At 41.4% G+C, this 20497-nt stretch overlaps 1 protein-coding gene across 1 annotated transcript in view; it reads left to right on the top strand.

Annotated features, from left to right (window-relative positions):
* Positions 1-20497, top strand: part of nr2c2 (nuclear receptor subfamily 2, group C, member 2) — a 195336-nt gene that overhangs the window by 110686 nt on the left and 64153 nt on the right. Inside the window, exons 10-11 of the mRNA XM_043708418.1 lie at positions 11725-11902; positions 20220-20341. Of these exons, the coding sequence (XP_043564353.1) occupies positions 11725-11902; positions 20220-20341 (300 nt within the window). The remainder of the gene's footprint in view (positions 1-11724; positions 11903-20219; positions 20342-20497) is intronic.

The following is a 20497-nucleotide window of genomic DNA, read 5'->3' as shown; positions in this document are numbered from 1 at the left end:
AGGCCCTATCATTAACTGTGTAACTCCTGTCCTTGTTTGCCTTAACAAATTGCAACACCTCACTTTTATCTAAATTAAACTCCATCTGCCATTCCTCAGTTGATCAATATCTCGCTGTGTTCACAAATAACCTTCTTCACAGTCTTCACACTGGACTGGGGTGGACAAAGTTAAAAATCACACAGCACCAGTTAAAGTCCAGCAAGTTTATTTGGAAGCACTAGCTTTCAGAGTGCTGCTCCTTCGTCAGGTAGCTGTGGAGCAGGATCATAAGACACGGCTTTTACAGCGAAAGGTTACAGTGTCATGCAACTGAAACGATATATTGAACAAACCTAGTTTGCTGTTATATCTTTCATCTTTTAGAACGGGTTGCAGATTTCGGTTCATTAATATGTAAATCTCAGAACTTCAAGAATGTGACTTAAAAAAATGTTTCCTCCAAACCCTGTTTGTGAAGTCCAATTTAATGACCCACTACAAATTTGGTGGGGGTTGCTTTGACCAGTGGTGTACCACAGGGATCAGTGCTGGAGACACTGTTATTTGTCATTTATATAAATCATTTGGATGAAAATTTCAGAGGTATGGTTAGTCAGTTTGCAGATGGCACCAAGATTGGTGGCATAGTGGACTGTGAAGAAGGTTATTTGTGAACGCAGCGAGATATTGATCAACTGAGCCATTCGACTGAGGAATGGCAGATGGAGTTTAATTTAGATAAAAGTGAGGTGTTGCAATTTGTTAAGGCAAACAAGGACAGGAGTTACAAAGTTAATGATAGGGCCTGGGGATGTGTTATAGAACAAAAAGATTTAAGGATACAGGTTCATAGCTCCTTGACAATGGAATCACAGGTAGACAGAATGGTGCAGGAGGCTTTGAGCATCCTTGCTTTCATCATTCAGAGGATTGAATTAGGAGTTGGGATGTATTTTGCAGCTGTACAAGATGTGGGTGAGGCTACATTTGGAGTACTGTGTGCAGTTCTTTCATCCTACTACTGAAAGAGTGCAAAAAGGATACAACCGGGACTGGAAGGTTTGAATTATAAGGAGATGTTGTACAGGCTGTGACGTTTTCCCTGGAACATGGGAGACTGCGGGGTGACCCTATAGATATCTATGAAATCATGAGAGTCAAAAGTAAGGTAGATAGCTGGCAGTTTTTCCCCATTGCAGAGGAGTCTGAAACTGAGGGCATGGGTTTAAGATGAGAGGTAAGAGGTGAAAGGGCCCAGAGGGCAATCTTTTCACATAGGGTGTTGAGTGTCTGGAACAGGCTGCCAGAGGTAGTGGGTGGAAGAAAGTACAATTCTGTGCTATAAGAAGCATTTCGGCAGGGACATGGATGGGATAGATATGGAGAGATATGGATCAAATGCAGCCAAATGGAACTGGTTTAAATGGAGAAAACTAGTTGGTATGGGAAGGATGGCCCAAGGGACTGTGGTGTATTGTGCAAACAGCTGGAAGCTCAAGGCTGCTTTATGGGCATCTGTTTGACACCTGTTTATGTGATGGTAACACATATTTACAAACATGCTCATCCAGGGAAATGAAAGGAGGACAGAGAACTTGCAAATCACAAGTTGCTTCAAGTCAGTGATATGAAAATGGGTCTGGAGTGGGTAAAGGACATAGAGGAAGGTACTCAGATTACAAAATTATTGAACTTGATATTGAGTTCTGAAGGCTGCATAGTCCGAAGCAGAAGATGGGTTACTCTTCTTCCAGCTTCCACTGAGCTGTGCTGGAGCACTTGCAAGGCCTGAAATTGAAATTTTGGTCACGGAACACTGTGGTGTATTGTGCAGACAGCTGGAAGCTCGAGGCTGTTTATGGGCAGAATGTTCTGCGAAGTGGTCACCGAGTCTGCCTTCATCTCCCAGTGGAGACCACATTGTGAATGGCAAATATAATATACTAGATTGAATGAAGTGGAGGGGAATCGCTGCTTCACCTGCAAAGGTGTGTCTGGAGTCTTGCATAGTGAGAAGGAAGGAAGTAAATAGGCAGGTATTACATCTCCTGTGATTGCTTGGCAAGATGCTTGGGAGTGTGGGTGGTGTTGGGAATGGAGGAGTAGTGTAACTCCCAGTACAAGGTGTACTGCAAAGAATGGTACCTGCAAAATGATCTTTTGGACGCAGATCCTGGTTAGGCTGTAATGATTTTGACGGTCTCCTTTGTTCAGAACTGGCTGAGATAAATATCTCATCTACTAAAGTAAGTGGTAGAGGTGAGTACAATTACAAATTTAAAAAACATTTGGACAAGTACATGGATAAGAAAGGTTTAGAGGGAAAAACACCAATTGCAGGCAAATTCAGTTTAGGAAAATTGGTCGGTATGGACGACTTGGGCCGAAGGGTCTGTTTCCGTACTGCATACCTCGATGACTCTAGTTCTTTATACTGACTTGGCTGCAATATTCAAAAGGTACATGGAGGGTCACATTTGTGTCCTGGCATTGCAAGACATTTCTAGAATCAGGCAGTTTACTTATTCGTAAAATTGCAGCAAGCGTCCATTCAAAACAAAACAATTAAACAAGAGATTGAAGCTTTTTTTTTAATGTAGGAATGTTTTCTTCTTCATTCTGAATAAGGCAAAGAGATAGGCCCCATTGTATAAGCAAACACAGGGATGAAACCTATGCTGTTGGCAGACACTGGCTATCTAACTGACTGAGTAGCACCTTGAGTATACTAATGGATTACATATATCCAGGTGTAATTATCCAGAGCCCTCATTGGTCATTAAGCTGTCTAAATTATCGAAAACAACAGATTACTCAGGCTTGGGTGAGGAAACGGCATCTAACCTGATCACACTTGCTGTTTTATAAGAGTTAGATGCTGAAGGTTGTGGGGAGGGTGAAAGGTCAAATCCTAAAGGTCAATGTGATGGAGAAGGATTGGACTGTACAGCTTATGAGTCGTGAAGCTGTTTAGTCAAATAATTTTCATACTATAGAAATTATTGTTGCTCAACTGCGTGTTACTTATTGCAATGCTCACACTGACCTCTTTCTTTCAAAATCCCTTTTCGACACTGAAAACAAAAGCAGCAAAGTAAAGTGTGGTGCTGAAAAAGCACAGCTGGTTAGGCAGCATCCGAGGAGCAGGAGAGTTGATGTTTCGAGCATAAGCTCTTCATCAGGAATGAGGGGTGCTGAGTTGGAAGGTTGGATCAAGGATAAGGTGGGGGGGGAGGGAAATGAAGAAACTGGTAAAATCTGCATTGATCCCATGTAGTCTCAGGGTCCCAAGGCCAAAGATGAGACGTTCTTCCTCCAGGCATTGGGTGGCTAGAGCTTGGTGATGGAGGAGGCCCAGGACTTGCGCATCCTTGGCGGAGTGGGAAGGGGAGTTAGTGTTTGGCCACAGAGCAGTATGGGTTATTTAGTGCACATGTCCCAGAGATGTTCTCTAAAACGTTCCACAAGTTATTTACATTGTTGTTTTGACTTTGAAGTCTCTTTCCAAGCATTTAATCATTCAGTCATTCAATCTCCATGCCATTGCCCTGCACTGCACTGTCAGCTCAGCAACTGCTTGTAAGGACTGTGTGTTTTTAATTTTCTGTGCATTATAATTCTGGAATGAAATAGGAAAATAACCAAAGGCTTATTCAGGAATTGCTTTTTTTTGAAAGCAAGTAACCTGGCATACACAACATGGTGTTTTGGTTCACCTCTGTTATTGTATGCACTGTTTATTCAACTGCTGCTTACAGCAGTATTAAATAGTTTGCAGATGAGCTGGAGTCAAGGGCTGTGAATAAATGGAGAATCATCTGGCAATATGTGGTTGAGTGATCTGTGGATTAGTGACCAATTATCGATGACAGAAGCCCTCTGCTTGCAGAAAACTGTGATTGGTTCCCACGTGGCTGAACAGCTTAGGGCAGTGAATAAGATAGTGAGAAGCCATCACTCTGCAAGCTCAGGAGCTACTTCGATTGTCTGCAGTAAAAACCATATTCATTCTGAAAAAAACTAATAGTTTCTGTCAACTGTGAGATTTCAGTAATCAGAGGCCTTTGTAATTGTTAACCACTCGCCCTGTGCTCCCTACAAACAGGTGAAAGAATCTGGAGACACAAGATCAAGAAGCAGCACTCTGATCAGTTTAAGAATCACCTTAACAGACCCTGTGACCAAGGACAGCAGTATTGCTTTCCCAGCTTTTTCCTCTGCTGACAATAATCACTTCTTTTACCTGTTTGTTTGTGCGTGTGTGTATAAGGGGCGAGATTATAAGGTAGTTAGAGTTTTGACTTGGAAAGCTATATGCTGATGGTTCATAATTGCTTACCTGTGCATAGAATCTATTTATTTGATAACATGTAGTCATTCTTGTCAAATGCAGAAACCTGCTTCATGCTTTCTACCAACCTGGGTTGAAAGTCAAGTCAGTTGGAGAATTCTTATTTTTAAGCATCTTTAACTTTGGTGACAAAGTTTTGGGGGCTTTTCCAAGATTGCTTCTGTTTTAAACAATTAGGATTTGGTTGTGGTATTAATAAAAAAACACAGGTGAACCAAAACACCAGGTTGTGTACTACATTTAAGTCATGGCACTGCAAATGGCAAAGGATTTCCTGCAGTTATCCCTGGCAGTCTAAGGTAACTCTCAAAGAACATTTGATTTAGCAGGTAACCTGGTGGTAGTTCTGCCTGACAGAACTAGGAAAGGTTAGGTAATTGAGATACTTGCACGGTGCATGGGATTAGGGGAAATTACAAGGGAGACGTAGCACTTCTGGTAGTGAAGCATCAGAATCGGGTGACATTTAATTTCACTTAAAGCAGCTTGAGTATGAAGAGAGAATTAAGAAACTAGATATGGTGGTAAAAGACTAGTAGAGAGCAGAACAACATAAGGAAAGGTCAGGAAAGATGAAATAAAATAGGATTGGAATGTATGGAAATAACAAAGCTAGAATTTGAACTGCAAGAGTATGAGCAAGTGGGAGAGTATGAATATCAGATCAAAATTAGATTAGAGTCCCTCCAGCGTGGAAGCCAGCCCTTCGGCCCAACCACTCCACACCAACCCTCCAAAGAGTAACCCACCCAGACCCATTTCCATCTGACTAATGCATTTAACACTATGGGCAATTTAGCATGGCCAATTCACCTGACCTGCACATCTTTGGACTGGAGGAAACCGGAGCACCCGGAAGAAACCCACGCAGATACTGGGAGAATGTGCAAACTCCACACGGTCAGTCACCCGAGGCTGGAATTGAACCTGGGACCCTGGTGCTGTGAGGCAGCAGTGCTAACCACTGAGCCACCGTGGTATGTATGTTTCAAACCATGTATTTGAAACAGGAAACATCAGACCCTGATGAGAATCTGAGTCGCAATTTGAAATCTACTAAGGAAGTGTTTAAGTTTGTACAGGGCCAACAAAAGTTGGAGAAAACATTATGGAGGCATTCTTCATGTCATTTAAAGAAAAAACGGCTTCAAATGTATTAGCCAATATAGGACTGGACACAGAATCGTAGAATTTTACAGCACAAAAAGGAGGCGATTTCACCCATTATGTCTGTATTGTCTCCCAAAAGTGCGAACTAGCTAGTCCCATTCTCCAGCCCTATCTCCATAGTCCTCAAATTTCATCAGCTTCAAATATAAATCAAGATATTTTTTGAAACCTCGTATGGAATCTGCCTTCTCACTCTCCCAGGCAGCACATTCTAAATCCTAACAATTATGGGCGGCACGGTGGCACAGTGGTTAGCACTGCAGCCTCACAGCGCCAGAGACCCGGGTTCAATTCCCGACTCAGGTGACTGACTGTGTGGAGTTTGCACGTTCTCCCCGTGTCTGCGTGGGTTTCCTCCGGGTGCTCCGGTTTCCTCCCACCATCCAAAGATGTGCAGGGTCAGGTGAATTGGCCATACTAAATTGCCTGTAGTGTTAGTTAAGGGGTAAATGTAGGGGTATGGGTGGGTTTCGCTTCGGCGGGTCGGTGTAAACTTGTTGGGCCGAAGGGCCTGTTTCCACACTGTAATCTAATCTAAAATAATCTAATCTAATTCTGAGTAAAGACGTTTTTCCTCATCTCACTCCTAGTTCTTTTGTTGATAATATTATGACCCCCTAGTTATTGACATATACCAACCAATGGAAAAATAATATCCTTTTTTAACCTGTCAAATTTGTTCATAATTTTGAACAACTCAATAAGGCCACCTCTTCACTTACTCTGCATGCTAGTAGAGATTTACAGGTTAGACACAGGAAATATATGCTTCATTGTCAGAGATTTCTCAAGATTATGACACCTGAAGGGAAACATTTGGGTACAAAGTTAGTGTCTAGAGAGCTGTAACTGCCAGACAGTCAGCAATAATGGCTGATGATTATTAGTTAAACCGTAAAATACTTTTCTATCACCCTCATAAATTTGAAAGGGATTGGAAATGGGAAAGTGAAAGGAAAACGAGTAGTCAAGTTACGGAACAGAAACAGAGGTGTTGCTTGTTACATTCTCTGTCACCATGTTCTCTTTCCCCTCCCCACACTCCAATGGGACTACCTGTTCTCTCTAGTTTGGCAGTTAGACACTGTCTGTTCTCACATTCCAATCACTTAATTATCAACATCTTTCTTCTCCAGCTCCACACTGTCTCTCTCCTGCAACACACCCCACCCGCATTACACACTTGTCCCCTGCACATAACACGTTGGCTCATTTTGACTCGGAAACATTAGCTTGCTGTCTCTCCATTAATGCTGCCTGACTTGCTCTGATTTCTAGCATTTTTTTTGTTTTCAGTGCACATTCCAGCATCTGCAGCAATTTTCTCCTGCATTGTGTTATGACTAGTCTGTGAGTCAGCTCTCCCAATTTTGACATCCATCCCAGATGAAAAGGTAAGAGCCCATGGGATCCAAGGAAATTTGGTAAATTGGATCCACAATTGGCTGAGTGGCAGGAAGCAGTGATGATTGAGAGGTGGATGTCCAACAGGAAGACTGTGCTCACTGGGATCTTACAAGGGTTGATGTTGGGGCCCTTGCTTTGTGGTTTATATAGATGATTTAGACTTAACTATAGGAGGATTGATCAGTAGATTTGTACTGAAAAATGTGTTGCTGGAAAAGCGCAGCAGGTCAGGCAGCATCAAAGGAGCAGGAGAATCGACGTTACGGGCATTAGCCCTTCTTCAGGAATGAGGAGGGTGTGTATTTGTAGATTTGTGGGCGGCACGGTGGTACAGTGGTTAGCACTGCTGCCTCACAACGCCAGAGACCCGGGTTCAATTAGTTTGCACGTTCTCCCCGTGTCTGCGTGGGTTTCCTCCGGGTGTTCCGGTTTCCTCCCACGGTCAAAGATGTGCAGGCCAGGTGAATTGGCCATGCTAAATTGTCCGTAGTGTTAGGTAATGGGTAAATGTAGGGGTATGGGTGGGTTGCGCTTTGGCGGGTCAGTGTGGACTTGTTGGGCCGAAGGGCCTGTTTCCACACTGTAATGTAATGTAATGTAATCTAATCTAATCTAATCATACAAAAATTGATGGGGTGGCAAATAGTGAGGAGGGTAGCCTTAGATTACAGGAAGATTATGGATGGGTTGGTGAGATGAGCTGATTAGTGGTAAATAGGATTCAATCTGGATAATCATGAAATTTCATGGGGTACAAGTCAATGTTGAGGACTCTCAGGACAACTCTCTCCCAACTGTGTACCAAGGTGCTGCCACCTCTGCTGGTATTGTCCTGCCAGGGACAAACAAGGCAAGGAAATATATTTCGAACAGTAGGACCTGGGAAACATAGAGGGACCTTGCTGAACACGTGCACCAGTTCCTTAAGGTGAGAACAGTGGATAAAGTGATTAAGAAAGCATACAGTATTCTGTATTAGTCTTTGTTAGCTGGTCATAGAGTTTAAGAGCTGGGAGTTATGTTGTAATTGTAAAAGAAAATTGGTTCAGCTACAGCTAGAGTATTGTGTGCAGTTCTGAAATCTGCATTATAGGAGGGATGTGATAGTACAGAGGAGATTTACGAGGATGCTGCCAGACCTGGAGAATTTTAATTAGGAAGAGAGATTGAACAGAATGAGTCGGGTTCAATTCCCGACTCAGGTGACTGACTGTGTGGAGTTTGCACGTTCTCCCCGTGTCTGCGTGGGTTTCCTCCGGGTGCTCCGGTTTCCTCCCACAGTCCAAAGATGTGCAGGTCAGGTGAATTGACCATGCTAAATTGCCCGTAGTGTTAGGTAAAGGGGTAAATGTAGGGGAATGGGTGGGTTGCGCTTCGGCGGGTCGGTGTGGACTTGTTGGGCCGAAGGGCCTGTTTCCACACTGTAAGTAATCTAATCTAAGAATGGGGCTATTTCGAGCACAGGAGATTGAGAGGGGATAATTGAGTTGTCTAAAATTATGAGATAAATAGACAGGAAGAAGCATTTTCCCTTGATGGAGGGGCATAGATTTAGGGTAAGCAATGGGAGGTTTAGAAGAGATGTGATTTAAAAAAAAAACTTCTTCATTCAGAGAGTGAAAAGAATCTGAAACTCACTGCTTCTCAGGGTGTTCGAGGCTGAAACCCTCAAAGTTGAAGTATTTAAATGTGCACTTGCGATGGACCAATTGCTGGAAAATGGGGTTAGAATAATTAGCTGGTTGGCTTTGAGTGTGTGTATATGATAGGCTGATAAACCTTCTTCTGCGCTGCAGATCTCTATGACTCTGGACCAGTCTGTGATTTTTCCAGACCTTTCAAAAGGCGATTAGTGGCACTGATTTGAGGTTGGTTTTGTTATAGGATAGTGAGTCAGGAATAGAGAATCCAGTGGGATAAACATTAAGAATATCGATGGGCGAATGGTCTGCTTCCACACTGAAGGAATTCTCTGATTCTAAGAAATTAAACGGTGGTTTAGTTGGTTTGGCGGCACAGTGGTTCAGTGGTTAGCACTACTGTCTCACAGCACCGGGGTCCCAGGTTCGATTCCAACCTCGGGCGACTGTCTGTGTGGAGTTTGCACATTCTCCCCGTGTGCTCCGGTTTCCTCCCACAGTCCAAAGATGTGCAGATTAGGTGAATTGGCCATGCTAAATTGCCTATAGATTAAGTGCATTCATCAAAGGGAAATGGGTCTAGGTGGATTACTCTTCAGAGGTTCAGTGTGAATTTGTTGGGCCAAAGGGCCTGTTTCCACACTGTAGGTAATCTAATCTAATCTAATCTAATCTAAACCAGTGTTAGAAGAAGTACTCAACAGTGTTATAAGAGTTTGGGATTGTTGTTGGCTCTTCAGCACTTTGAAGTTTATATATAACATGGAAACAAGGAAAGACTAAACTTTTCAGTGAAGTCCAGTTGATTACGATCAATGTATGTTAAAGTTCGGAATATGAAACTATTCTGATACAAATGGTGTTTCAGCCATTTACATAAACGTACATCACATTGCTGTAAAGATAATGTAACTTCAGAGACATTGTTCTGAGTGTCAGGGTTAAGAAAAGCTAGGGTTATAAAGGAAGGCGAGGGAAGGAAGAATGGCTGGAGATAAGTCCTGTGTTTTGTTGTTTGAGTATTGAATATTTTAGTAATAGGATATATTTTTGAAACGGTCAATCACTGTTTTAAGGACAAAGGCATTAAGGACTGTCTGATCCAAATGATTCCTGGGATGAGAGAACTGATGTAGGAAGAGAAACTGGATAAGTTAGGACTATATTTACTGGAGTTTAGAAGAATAATAGCAGATCTCACAGAAACCTATAAAATTCAAACATCGCTAAATAGAGTTTACAGAGGAAGGGTATTCCTGATGACTGGGGAGTCCAGAACCAGGGGTTGCAGCTGAAGGCAAGACATTTAGGACTAAGATGAGGATTATTTTTCCAGCCAGAGTATGGTGAGCCTGTGAAAGTTTCTGGCATAGAAAGCGGTTGAGGCCAAATCATTGAACATTTTCATTAAATATCATTCTTTGGACTAAAGTGATCAAAGTGCATGGGGAGAAAGCAGGACCAGGATACTGAGTCGGATGGGCAGTCCTGATCATATTGAATGGCAGAACAGGCTTGAAGGTTCCAATAATATACTCCTGCTCCTATTTTTCTGTTTATTTGTGTCTTTTCATTTTTCCTATATTTCTTTTTGCGGACTGAGATGGAAAAAAAACCAGTTTTAAACACTAAGGATTGTTGAAGAATTGCTACACTTTTTTTGACAGCAAGTAACCTGACACTGGTATTGCAGTGTTTACACAACTATTGGTACTTTGCAGATGAGCTGGAGGCAAAGGCTGAGAGTCAGCCAGCAACAAGTAGCTGATTGGTCTGTGGACTAGTGACCAATTGTCAATGAAAAAGGCTCTCTGCTGCCAAAAACTATGTGATTTATTCCCTGGTAACTGAACAACTTTGGGCTGTGAATAAGATAGTGAGAAACCATTAGACCTTTGCAAACACAGGAGCTGACTCTGTTCTCTGTCATTAAAAAAAAAACACTTTTTCATTCTAAAGAAAACTAGTTTACTCTTCCTTCACCAATTGTTGTAAACCATGACTTTTAAGTAATCATTCAGATGCCTTTATAAATGTGAACCAGTCGCCCTGTGCCTCCTGCAAACAAATGAAAGCATCTGGAAAGAAAGATCAAGGAGTAGCTTTATGACCAGTTCTTGAATTATCTCAATAGATCCTGTGACAAGAGACCACTGAGTCTTTTCCTCTGCCTGTAACATCATTGTTTTCTTCCTGTCTGTCTACCTGCTTATAGGCTTACAGTTTATTATTGTTTACCTGTCACTAAAGTTGGTTTATTTTAAATAAATAGTGGTTCTTGTCAAATACAGAAACCTATCCCGTACTTCCTGTCAACCTGTGTCTGAAAATCAGCTAAATTGGGGAATTCTGTATACCTTTTGAGAATCTTTACCTTTTTTGAAAACTTCAGGAATCATGAGGCTTTATTTATAGTGCATTACAGTAGAGAGGTGTAACGTGCTAAAAATCTTGATCCATTGCTTTTGTTACCTTTGAATATGATTATTCCAATACCTGTCGCTCACCTTTGAACCTGCATAAACCCAACTAAACAAAACTCTGCTTTCATATTGCAACTTGCATTAAATTCCTGTGCTCTCTGACCTACATTAGCTTGTTTCTGACAATGTCTTGATTTTAAAATTCTCATCCTTGTTTTCAAGTCCATTTGTGAGTTCCTCCACTCTATCTATAATCTCTACCAGCCCCACAAATCTCAAAGGTATCTGCACTGCTCACATAACCACCTGTTGATACCCATAATCTTAACTGCTGCATTATTGGCAACATTGCCTTCAGCTGAAAAGACCCTGAAATTCCCTCCCTGAATCTTTCCTTGCTAATGCTGTTTGAAACTGGGCGTCATTTGGTGCTGGTGAATCTCTGAGCCTTGTTGTTTCTGTCATGGTCTGTACAGCTATCTAATATCAACTGCTTCCCAACTTGGCAACTGAGTCTCTTGGAGGAGTCCAGCTATTGGTATAAGCTCCAAATGAGGCAGGGATTCAGAAACTTGATCTGTAAGCATGCACCTGCCCATTTCCTAAAAGAACACAGATACCTGGGCGTACCCAAGCAATTACACAATGCTTTAAATGTTGCAATTGGAGTATGTTCCTTGTTCGTTCTGTGTTGCTGTAATTATACAGTGCGTGTAGGATTAAAGCGCTAGTGACATGTTCTTTACTGCAGGGCATTTGACACTTTGGCGAAAGCACTGAGCCCTACGGATGGGAGCACTGTGCCTGGCCTGATGGAAGGTTTGGAAGCTATAGGAGAAACTAATATCCAGTTGATGAGCAGAGACCAATCGATGCCCATAATAGAAGTGGAAGGACCTTTACTGACAGACACCCATGTGATCTTCAAGGTTTGTTATCATGACAAGGTTTGTGACGCAGTTTCCAATTCCAATTCCAGTAAATACCAATGTAGGAACCTGTTGCCCCCAAACCCATCCTACATAAGATCAAGAACAATGCTTGCTGTGTGAGATATTGGAACAGGCATTAGACTGAAGGGCTCGAGGGAGATTTGAAGCTCATCAGATGTGCCCATGAACGTAGCTATTGAAATAGTAGTGCATAGTTTAGAATAGAAATCAAACAAAAATCATGGAACATTGGCTTTGATCTGAAAGGGACATGATTTCAAGTGAGTTAAATGTATGTTTCTTGTGTGAAGTCAAATGCTGGCTGGCGTACTCTGCTCAGTTTGGACACTGTACTTCAGCAAAGATCAGTGCTCCTGTTTGTGTTTCTCCCACTCTCTGGACAGCCATTTAAAAGCCAGCAGGCTGATTAATTTTGCATTTATTATGTGAGTAAACAGAATAACATCTCAACTATAATTTTTTTTCTGCTTCTCTTAAAATGTAAATGACAGACCTTGTCCCACAAGTCCATTTTGTATAGATATTTTTTGCTAGACACTACAAAGCATAAGCAGGAAGCTTGAACTTACCCCAATCATTTCTTGCACTGTCTTCATGATTTTAAAAGAAGTAGCCGTGGTTGATGCACTGGTAGTAATCTTCCAAGAATTCTTAAATTGTAGAAAAGTCCAAGAGGATTGGAAAATGCCAATGAAACATCTTTAATTTATGTTGCAGTCTATTTTAGAGAGTTATATAGCAGAGCATTTGCAATTCTTGATGTAATTAAGCAATCAACATGGCTTCATGAAGGGAAATCATTTGGATTTCCAAGAGGCATTTGATAAGACTACTTAATAAGGGCCAAAGTATTGGAGATAGCATATTAACATTGATAGAGAGGTCCACTTTGAGATATGGATGGAATTTCAACATGACAGCCTGTAACTGAGGATAAGTACAAGCGGCCATAATTATTTACAATATTTATTATGATTTAAATGAGGAAAGTAAATGTACTTTCCCCAGATTTGCAGATGTCACAAATGTACATGTGAAGACAACTGGTGAGGATGACACAGAGAATCCGCAGCGGGATATTGGCAGGTTAAGTGAATGGGCAAAAACTTAGCACATAGAACAATATGTGGGAAAATGTGAAGCTATGCATTTTGTCAAGAAGAATAAATGAACTGAGTAATATTTAAACAGAGAATGTCTGCAGAAAGTTCCAACAAAGAGGGATTTAGGGGTCCTTAGGCATAAATCACAGAAAGCTGGCATGCAAGTTCAGCAGGTAATATGTGCCTTTATTTTTTAAAAAAGTCCAAAATAAAAATAGGGAAGGCTTGCTAAAACAATGCAAAGCATTAGTTAGACTAGACCAGAATATTGTAAATAGTTAATTTGTGAAACATAATTTTTCTTTCTCAGTTGTATTCTGATTTTCTAAATGTGCTGTTATTCCAATAGTAGATTGCAACAATTTCCCAAAAGGTGATTTTAGATTGACTTGGGCTTTGTTTTCCTGCTTTCTGACTCCCTCCAAACATGTTTTCCTCAGGTCACCTACTGTTGTTCTGCCAACCAGCCCTCCACAGGAAACCGTTTTTCCTTGTTTGATGCCTATTGTGGTGATCAAAGCTACACTGCCTGTATCCTAATTGCACCAAGTCCGATTCACCCATCATCTCTGTGCGAGCTGAAATATATAAGCTGCCAGTCAAGCAATGCCACATCTAAAATTCTCAAGTTTTTAAGTTCCAACCCACCCCAACCCTCCCAAAAACCCCATGTTCTCTCTCCAGTTTATCTCTGTAATCTTCTCCAGCCGCACAACCATTCAAAATATTTGCATTCATCTAATTCTGGTCTCTTCAACATTTCCAATTGTTCCGTCGTTGGTAACCTGTGTTTAGCTGCTCAGATTTTTTGGCTCTGGTATTAGATTAGATTAGATTCCCTACAGTGTGGAAACAGGCCCTTCGGCCCAATCAGTCCACATCGAACCTCTGAAGAGTAACCCACCCAGACCCATCTCCCTCTGACTAATGCACCTAACACTATGGGCAATTTAGCATGGCCAATACACCTGACCTACACATCTTTGGATTGTGGGAGGAAACCGGAGCACCCGGAGGAATCCCACACAGACACGGGGAGAATGTGCAAATTCCACACAGACAGTCGCCCAAGGGTGGTATCGAACCTGGGACCCTGGTGCTGTAAGGCTGCAGTGTTAACCACTGAGCCACCGTGCCACCCTCCTATACTTTGTTTTTCCTCTAAGATCTCTTTTAAATCAAATTCTTGGCTATTTGTGCTAAATTGTTTGGTATGGTTCACTGTCAAAAGTTTTTTGCAATACTGTAAAATATTTGAAATGCTTTAGGAGTTATTAGTAAAGGCAGTATACAAATATAAGTTGTTACAGCTGCCTTTGTGTAGAATAGAACATAATGCTCTGACCAAGATCTAAGCAGTGTTTATTAAAAATCTGGTATAACTTGCTCACATCTGTATTCCGTGTTTCTGTCAATAAAGCCAAGAATCCAGTGTGCTATTTTAAAGCTTATCCTGCCATTTTCAACAATGTTTATAAGTGCACCTCTGGATTCCTCTCATTCTCTACCTCCTCTAAATTGTGTTTTTTTAGTTTAAATCGTCTCTTCTTGTTCTCCTTTATAAAATGAATCAGTAGGCACTAATTATGTAAAATTTTAAATGCCCGTTTTCTCAAACTATGTCAGTGACAAAACATCTGCTGATGCTGAAATCCAAAGTTGACAAACAGGAAGTTGGAAGAACATAGCAAGCCAGGCAGCATCAGGAGGTGGAGAAGTCAATGCTTCGGGTGTTAACCCTTCTTCAGGACTGAAAAAGAGCTAACACCTGAAACATTGACTTCTCCACCTCCTGATGCTGCCTGGCTTGCTGCGTTCTTCCAGCCTTGTGTTTGTCTACTATCAATCTACATCGCCTTGAACTCTGTCACTATCTTCATCGATGGTTATAACATTGATGTGTTTCATGTCATCGGTAGTCTTGCAAACGTTGACCTGTGTACCAAATGCAGCATGTCCAATAATATCAAAAAACATTCATGATCATGGTGCTGACCCCTGAAACATCAATCCACACACCAGTCTGAAAAACAACCACTGATCACAACTCCCTTCTTTCTCACCCTGACATTTTTTTAGTCACACAACCACTGTCTCTTAGTTAATTTAATTCACAAGTTTGATGGTCCAGTGGATAATGGCATTGTATCCAATTAAGTATTTAATTTTGCAGCATGTTTTTGAGCTGGGAAACAGGCTTTTTTTTTTATCTGATGTACTCCATAATGTGACAGAGTTCATCTTAAAGTAAAGGTCTTTGGGGGAAGAGTAATCTTAACATGATGGAATTTCATTTGAAGTTTGACAGTGATGTGGTTGAGTCTGAAATCAGATTTTGAACTTCAAAGAATTATTTATGAATGTTGAGGGCAATTCATTTAAAATAAATTGGAAAATTAAAGTATATGACCCTGGATAAGTCACATCAGTTCATATTTCTCACCAAATGTACATTCCCTTTACAAATAAACACTCCACTAGAAAAGTGGTATTAGCAGGACTAACAGTAAAAGTTAGGCAAAATATTGAATTAAAAATAATTTCAAATTTTCGCAAAAGCAATAGTAAGCTTCAGAATTTGAGTAGGTTTTAAATTAGTAATGGATGACAAACAAGTTGTAAAGAAGCAATACTTTAAATATGAGGGTAAACTAGCAAGAAATAAAAGCAAACAGTGTTAACTACAAGCATATAAAGGGAAGACTTTAACAAACAGCAAAACAGAAATTGCTTGAGAAACTCAGCAGGAGTGGCAGCATTTGTTGACAGAAACAGAGTTAACGGTTTGAGCCCAGTGACCCTTCTTCAGAAGTTCTGCTTATTCATCCCAGGAGATAGATATCATTTGGCGTGGCCAGTATTTTGTGCTCATCCCGAAATGCCCTTCCGAAAATGGTACTGAACTGCCATCTTCTGACTTAAATGGTTTGCTAAGGGCTAACAGTAGACGAGGCTCACATTTTGAAGTCAAGTTTTCAGATTTCTTTCTTTCCCTTGTTTGAATGACATTCTGGCAGACACATGGTTGGCAGCTTTGTTACTAAGTGCTGAAGGTGAAGTTGGAGGCAGGTACCCAGCCTCCTGAGGGCAAGCTGCCTTTGTCCACCTCACTCACAGCACAACTATTTAATGATTGGCAGGCATTTTATTGTCTCAAAGCATTAGTGCGAGATGACTGGTGGTAATTTAACCAAAGGATCACCATGCCTCAGGTGAGGGGAGAGGTTGAAGAAGGAGAATCCTTCATGCTACCTCAAATGGTGCAGGAATGAACCCATCACTGTATTGCAAACCAATTAGCTAGCTAACTGAGTGTAGAAGAATGAGAGAGAATTTCATTGTAAAGCATAGAAAAGGGCAACTAGTGAAAGGCTTTTTTCTGGGGTATCCTCAGCTGCAATCAGTTCTGCCTTAGCAAGATATTGATTAAAAGAAAACCCCCAGATAACCATAGTTTAAATTAAACAAATGCAAATAATTTTTGAAATATGTATACAGAATATAGTTGTTTGAGACCTGTTTTTAATTCAAAAATCCACACCAATGACACTTTGATCCATAGGCATTTAATAACTTCTGTTCTGGACAGAACGTTTTAAAGCCACTAAGATGGGTTTACAATTCCATTTGACCAGGTATTTTTGAACAGTGTTTAAAATTGGCAGGATGAATTGATCAGATAGTTTGCCATGATGCTAGCAGTGACGAGATTTTAAGTTGATTTTAAGTTTAAGGAGAGATTGGAAGAATTAGGACTAATCTCCTTGGAATAGAAACAATTAAAATGTGACCTGATAGAGGTGTTAAAGATGTGGATACAGTAAATAAGGGCTTTCTAAAAAATGCTTTCTAATCAACCTCTTTAGAGATGTTATTACAGCCTCTGGAGCAGATAGCACTTGAATCCAGACCTCCTAGTCCAGAGGTAATGGCACTGCCAATGCAAAATAAAAGCCTTTAAATAATGGCTGTTCTGTCTGCCAGTTGAGTAGGTAACCACAGGCCGTAGGTTCAAACCATTGGCCAAGATGAGACATTTTTCAGTCTAAGTGTTGTGATTGAATGGTGTATATGGAAAGCTGGTGGAAACTGATTTTGTAACTGGTTTTAAAAAAGGCGTTGAAACAGAATGAGGCTTACGAAATTAAGCAGGGATATGGTAATAAGCATGACTGCTTCTTTGAAGGGTGAACACAGGTTCAACAAACCTCCTATTGTGAAATAAAACAAAGAATTGCAGATGAACCTGAAATTGCTGGTAAAACTCAGCAGATCTAGCAATATCTGTGGAGAGAAGGTAGCGATAACATTTTGATGACTCTTCATCTGAACTGATAACAGCTAGGAAATCTTGGTATTTATGCTGAAGACCAGGGGTGAGTGGTGTGATGGGAGAGAGAAGTGAGCAGATAGATGGAGATGGAACCCAGAGGGAAAGAGATATGAATGCAGTGGGTAAACAAGGACCAGGGCAGAAGATGTGATTTGGAGATGCCGATGTTGGATAGGGTGTACAAAGTTAAAAATCACACAACACCAGGTTATAGTCACTACCACCTGATGAAGGAGCGACGCTTCGAAAGCTAATGTGCTTCCAATTAAACCTGTTGGACTATAACCTAGTCTTGTGTGATTTTTAGCAGGGCAGAAGAGACAGTGTATAAGTGATGATGGTTTGGCTGTGCTAAAAGCAACCAGTAACAAACAGGACAGGGTGTGGCGTGTGTGTGTTTGAAAAAAAAATTGGAAGGATGAAATCAGACTCTAAAGTTATTGAACTTGATGTTGAATCCTGTAGGCTGCAAAGTTCCAAAGCAGAAAATTAGATGTTGTTCTTTGAGCTTGCACTAAGGTTCACTAGAACATTGGAGCAGTCCCAAGATAGAAATGCTGATATGGGAACACAGTGGTGTCTTGTAATAGCAGGTAACTGGAAGCTCACAGAGTCATTTTTATGGACAGACATAGATGTTCTGCAAAGCAGTCACCAATGTCTGCATTTTGTCTCCCCAGTGTACAGGATACCACATTGTGAGCAGTGAATACAGTAGATTAGATTGAATGAAATACAAATAGATCACTGCTTCACCTGAAAGGTTTCCCTGTGGGCTTGGATGGTGAGCAGAAAGAAAGTAAATGGGCGGGTGTTGCACCTTGTGCAATTGCATGGCGAGGTGCTGTGGGGGGGGTGTAGCATGGTGGTTGGGAGTGGAAGAAGAATGGACCAGGCTGTCCCAGAGGGAACAGTCCCTGTAGTTGGCTAACAAGGGAGGGATGGGGAATATATCCCTGATTGTGGCATCCTGCTGGAGATGGCAGAAATGGTGGCTTACATTCCTTTGGATGTGGTTGCTGATGAGATAGTAAGTGAGGACTGGGCAACCCTATTGCTGTTATGGGAAGAAAAGGAAGGGGAGAGGGCAGAAGTGTGGGTGATAGGCAGACATAACTAAGGACTCTGATGATCACGGTAGCAGGGAATCCTGAAAAGAAGGTTGACATTTCTGAGGCCCTACTGCAGCAGGCAGCATCATCAGAACAGACACGATGGAGAAAGTTGGAGATTTGAATGGAGTTTTTATAAGAAACGGTGTGAGGATGTGTAGTCCAGGTAACTGAGTGAGCTAGTGGGTTTGTAGATTAGATTAGATTACTTACAGTGTGGAAACAGGCCCTTCGGCCCAACAAATCCACACCGACCCTCTGAAGAGCAACCCACCCAGACCCATTCCCCTACATTTACCCCTTCACTTAACACTATAGGCAATTTAGCATGGCCAATTCACCTGACCTGCACATCTTTGGACTGTGGGAGGAAACCGGAGCACCTGGAGGAAACTCACGCAGACAGCTCCCTGGTCTATACCCAGAAATGAAAACAGAGATTTTGAAGAAAGGAAGGGAGGAGTCAGAAATGGACCTGGTGAAGATAAGAGCTGGCTGGAAATTGGAAGAAAAATTGATAATGTTTTCTGGTTCAGAATGAGTGAGAGAAACAGAATTGATGGTTTCATCGATGTACCAAAGAAAGTTGTTGTGGGGTAGATGGTGCCGAGTAAGATTGGAACAAGGAATGTTCCATGTAGGTCACAAAGAGAGGTATAACTGGGGCCCATGTGTGTACCCGTGGCCATGCCTTTGACCTGAAGAAATTGAAAGGTGTTAAAGGAGTTTTTGTTCAAAGTGAGGTCAAGTTCAGCCAGGCAGAAGTGAGTGGTGGTGAGTGGGGACGGTTCAGGCCCTTTTTTTCCAGATAGAGGCAGAAACCCCTGAGACCATCCTGATAGGGGGTGGACGTGTGGAGGGATTGAATCTCTGTGGTGAAGAGGAGGCAGCTGGAGCCTGCAAATGTGAAATTCTGATACTGATATAGTGTCACAAGAAGTCCAGATGTAAGTGGGGAGGGAGTAGCAAGAGGAGAAAAAACATTGAGTCTCCTGCTCTCAAGCCTATAGGTTGGTCTCAGCACAGACTACCAACAATCACTTATTCAGCTTCTCTTCTGTCCTGTCCTGTCATCCATTTTGCCCTTACTTACCTACCTATTTCACATCTCTGCGCTTCATCTCCACCTATCGACTCACCTCTCCCTTCTACCCCTTCACCCTTCTCCCACAACCTTGTCTTCAGCATAAATACCAGGTTTTCCCAGCTGCTGAAGAGTCACCAGATGAAAATCTTTAACTCTGCTGACTTTGACCAACAATTTCTGTTTCCACTCCTATTGTGAAATATATTTTCATAATTCAGGTGTGAGAAAGGTACTAAAAGAAAAGCTTTATAAACTTAGCTGTATCCATGAAATCAGACAGTCAAAACAACATGAATCCTGTCTGATTTCTTTTGGACTGGAACGATTTTTAAAAATGAGTTATATGTACTAACTCAACATCACTTTAGACCTATTCAGTTCTGGCTGTTGTGGTGGTTGGTAGTGTATTTACCCCAGAGCCAGGAGACCCAGGTAAAAGTCCTGTCTACTCCAGAGATGTGTCATAATATTTCTGACCAGGTTGTTTAAAATATCTAAATCTATTCAGCATAATAATGTGTTTCGATAATGTAAATAGTAATACATGTTGTGTAATAATGTATAACTTTCAAACTATCTCAGTATTATTATACATTATGGTTTGCAGTTGTGGCATGAAGGGGCGATGAAGAATAATAACATGGTTTTCTTTTAACAGCTGACCATGCCCACCCCGATGCCTGAGTACTTGAATGTCCATTACATCTGTGAATCTGCCTCCAGACTTCTCTTCCTGTCCATGCACTGGGCCAGATCGATTCCAGCATTCCAGGCTCTAGGGTAAGCCTTGTAGTTCACTCATCCTGATGCCAGAGAACTGTACTGTTGTTTAAAAAAAAGAATGAAATGATTGTTTGACTAAGTACCACCAGCAAAAATAACTTTTGGGGGAAAACTGTTGGGAGAAACCCAAAGGGACAGCATAAATCTGCATTT

Source organism: Chiloscyllium plagiosum, chromosome 18, assembly GCF_004010195.1.
Source record: "Chiloscyllium plagiosum isolate BGI_BamShark_2017 chromosome 18, ASM401019v2, whole genome shotgun sequence".
Lineage (NCBI taxonomy): Eukaryota > Metazoa > Chordata > Chondrichthyes > Orectolobiformes > Hemiscylliidae > Chiloscyllium > Chiloscyllium plagiosum.
Note: the sequence above shows the minus strand (reverse complement) of the source record. Positions and strands in the feature narration are given on the sequence as shown.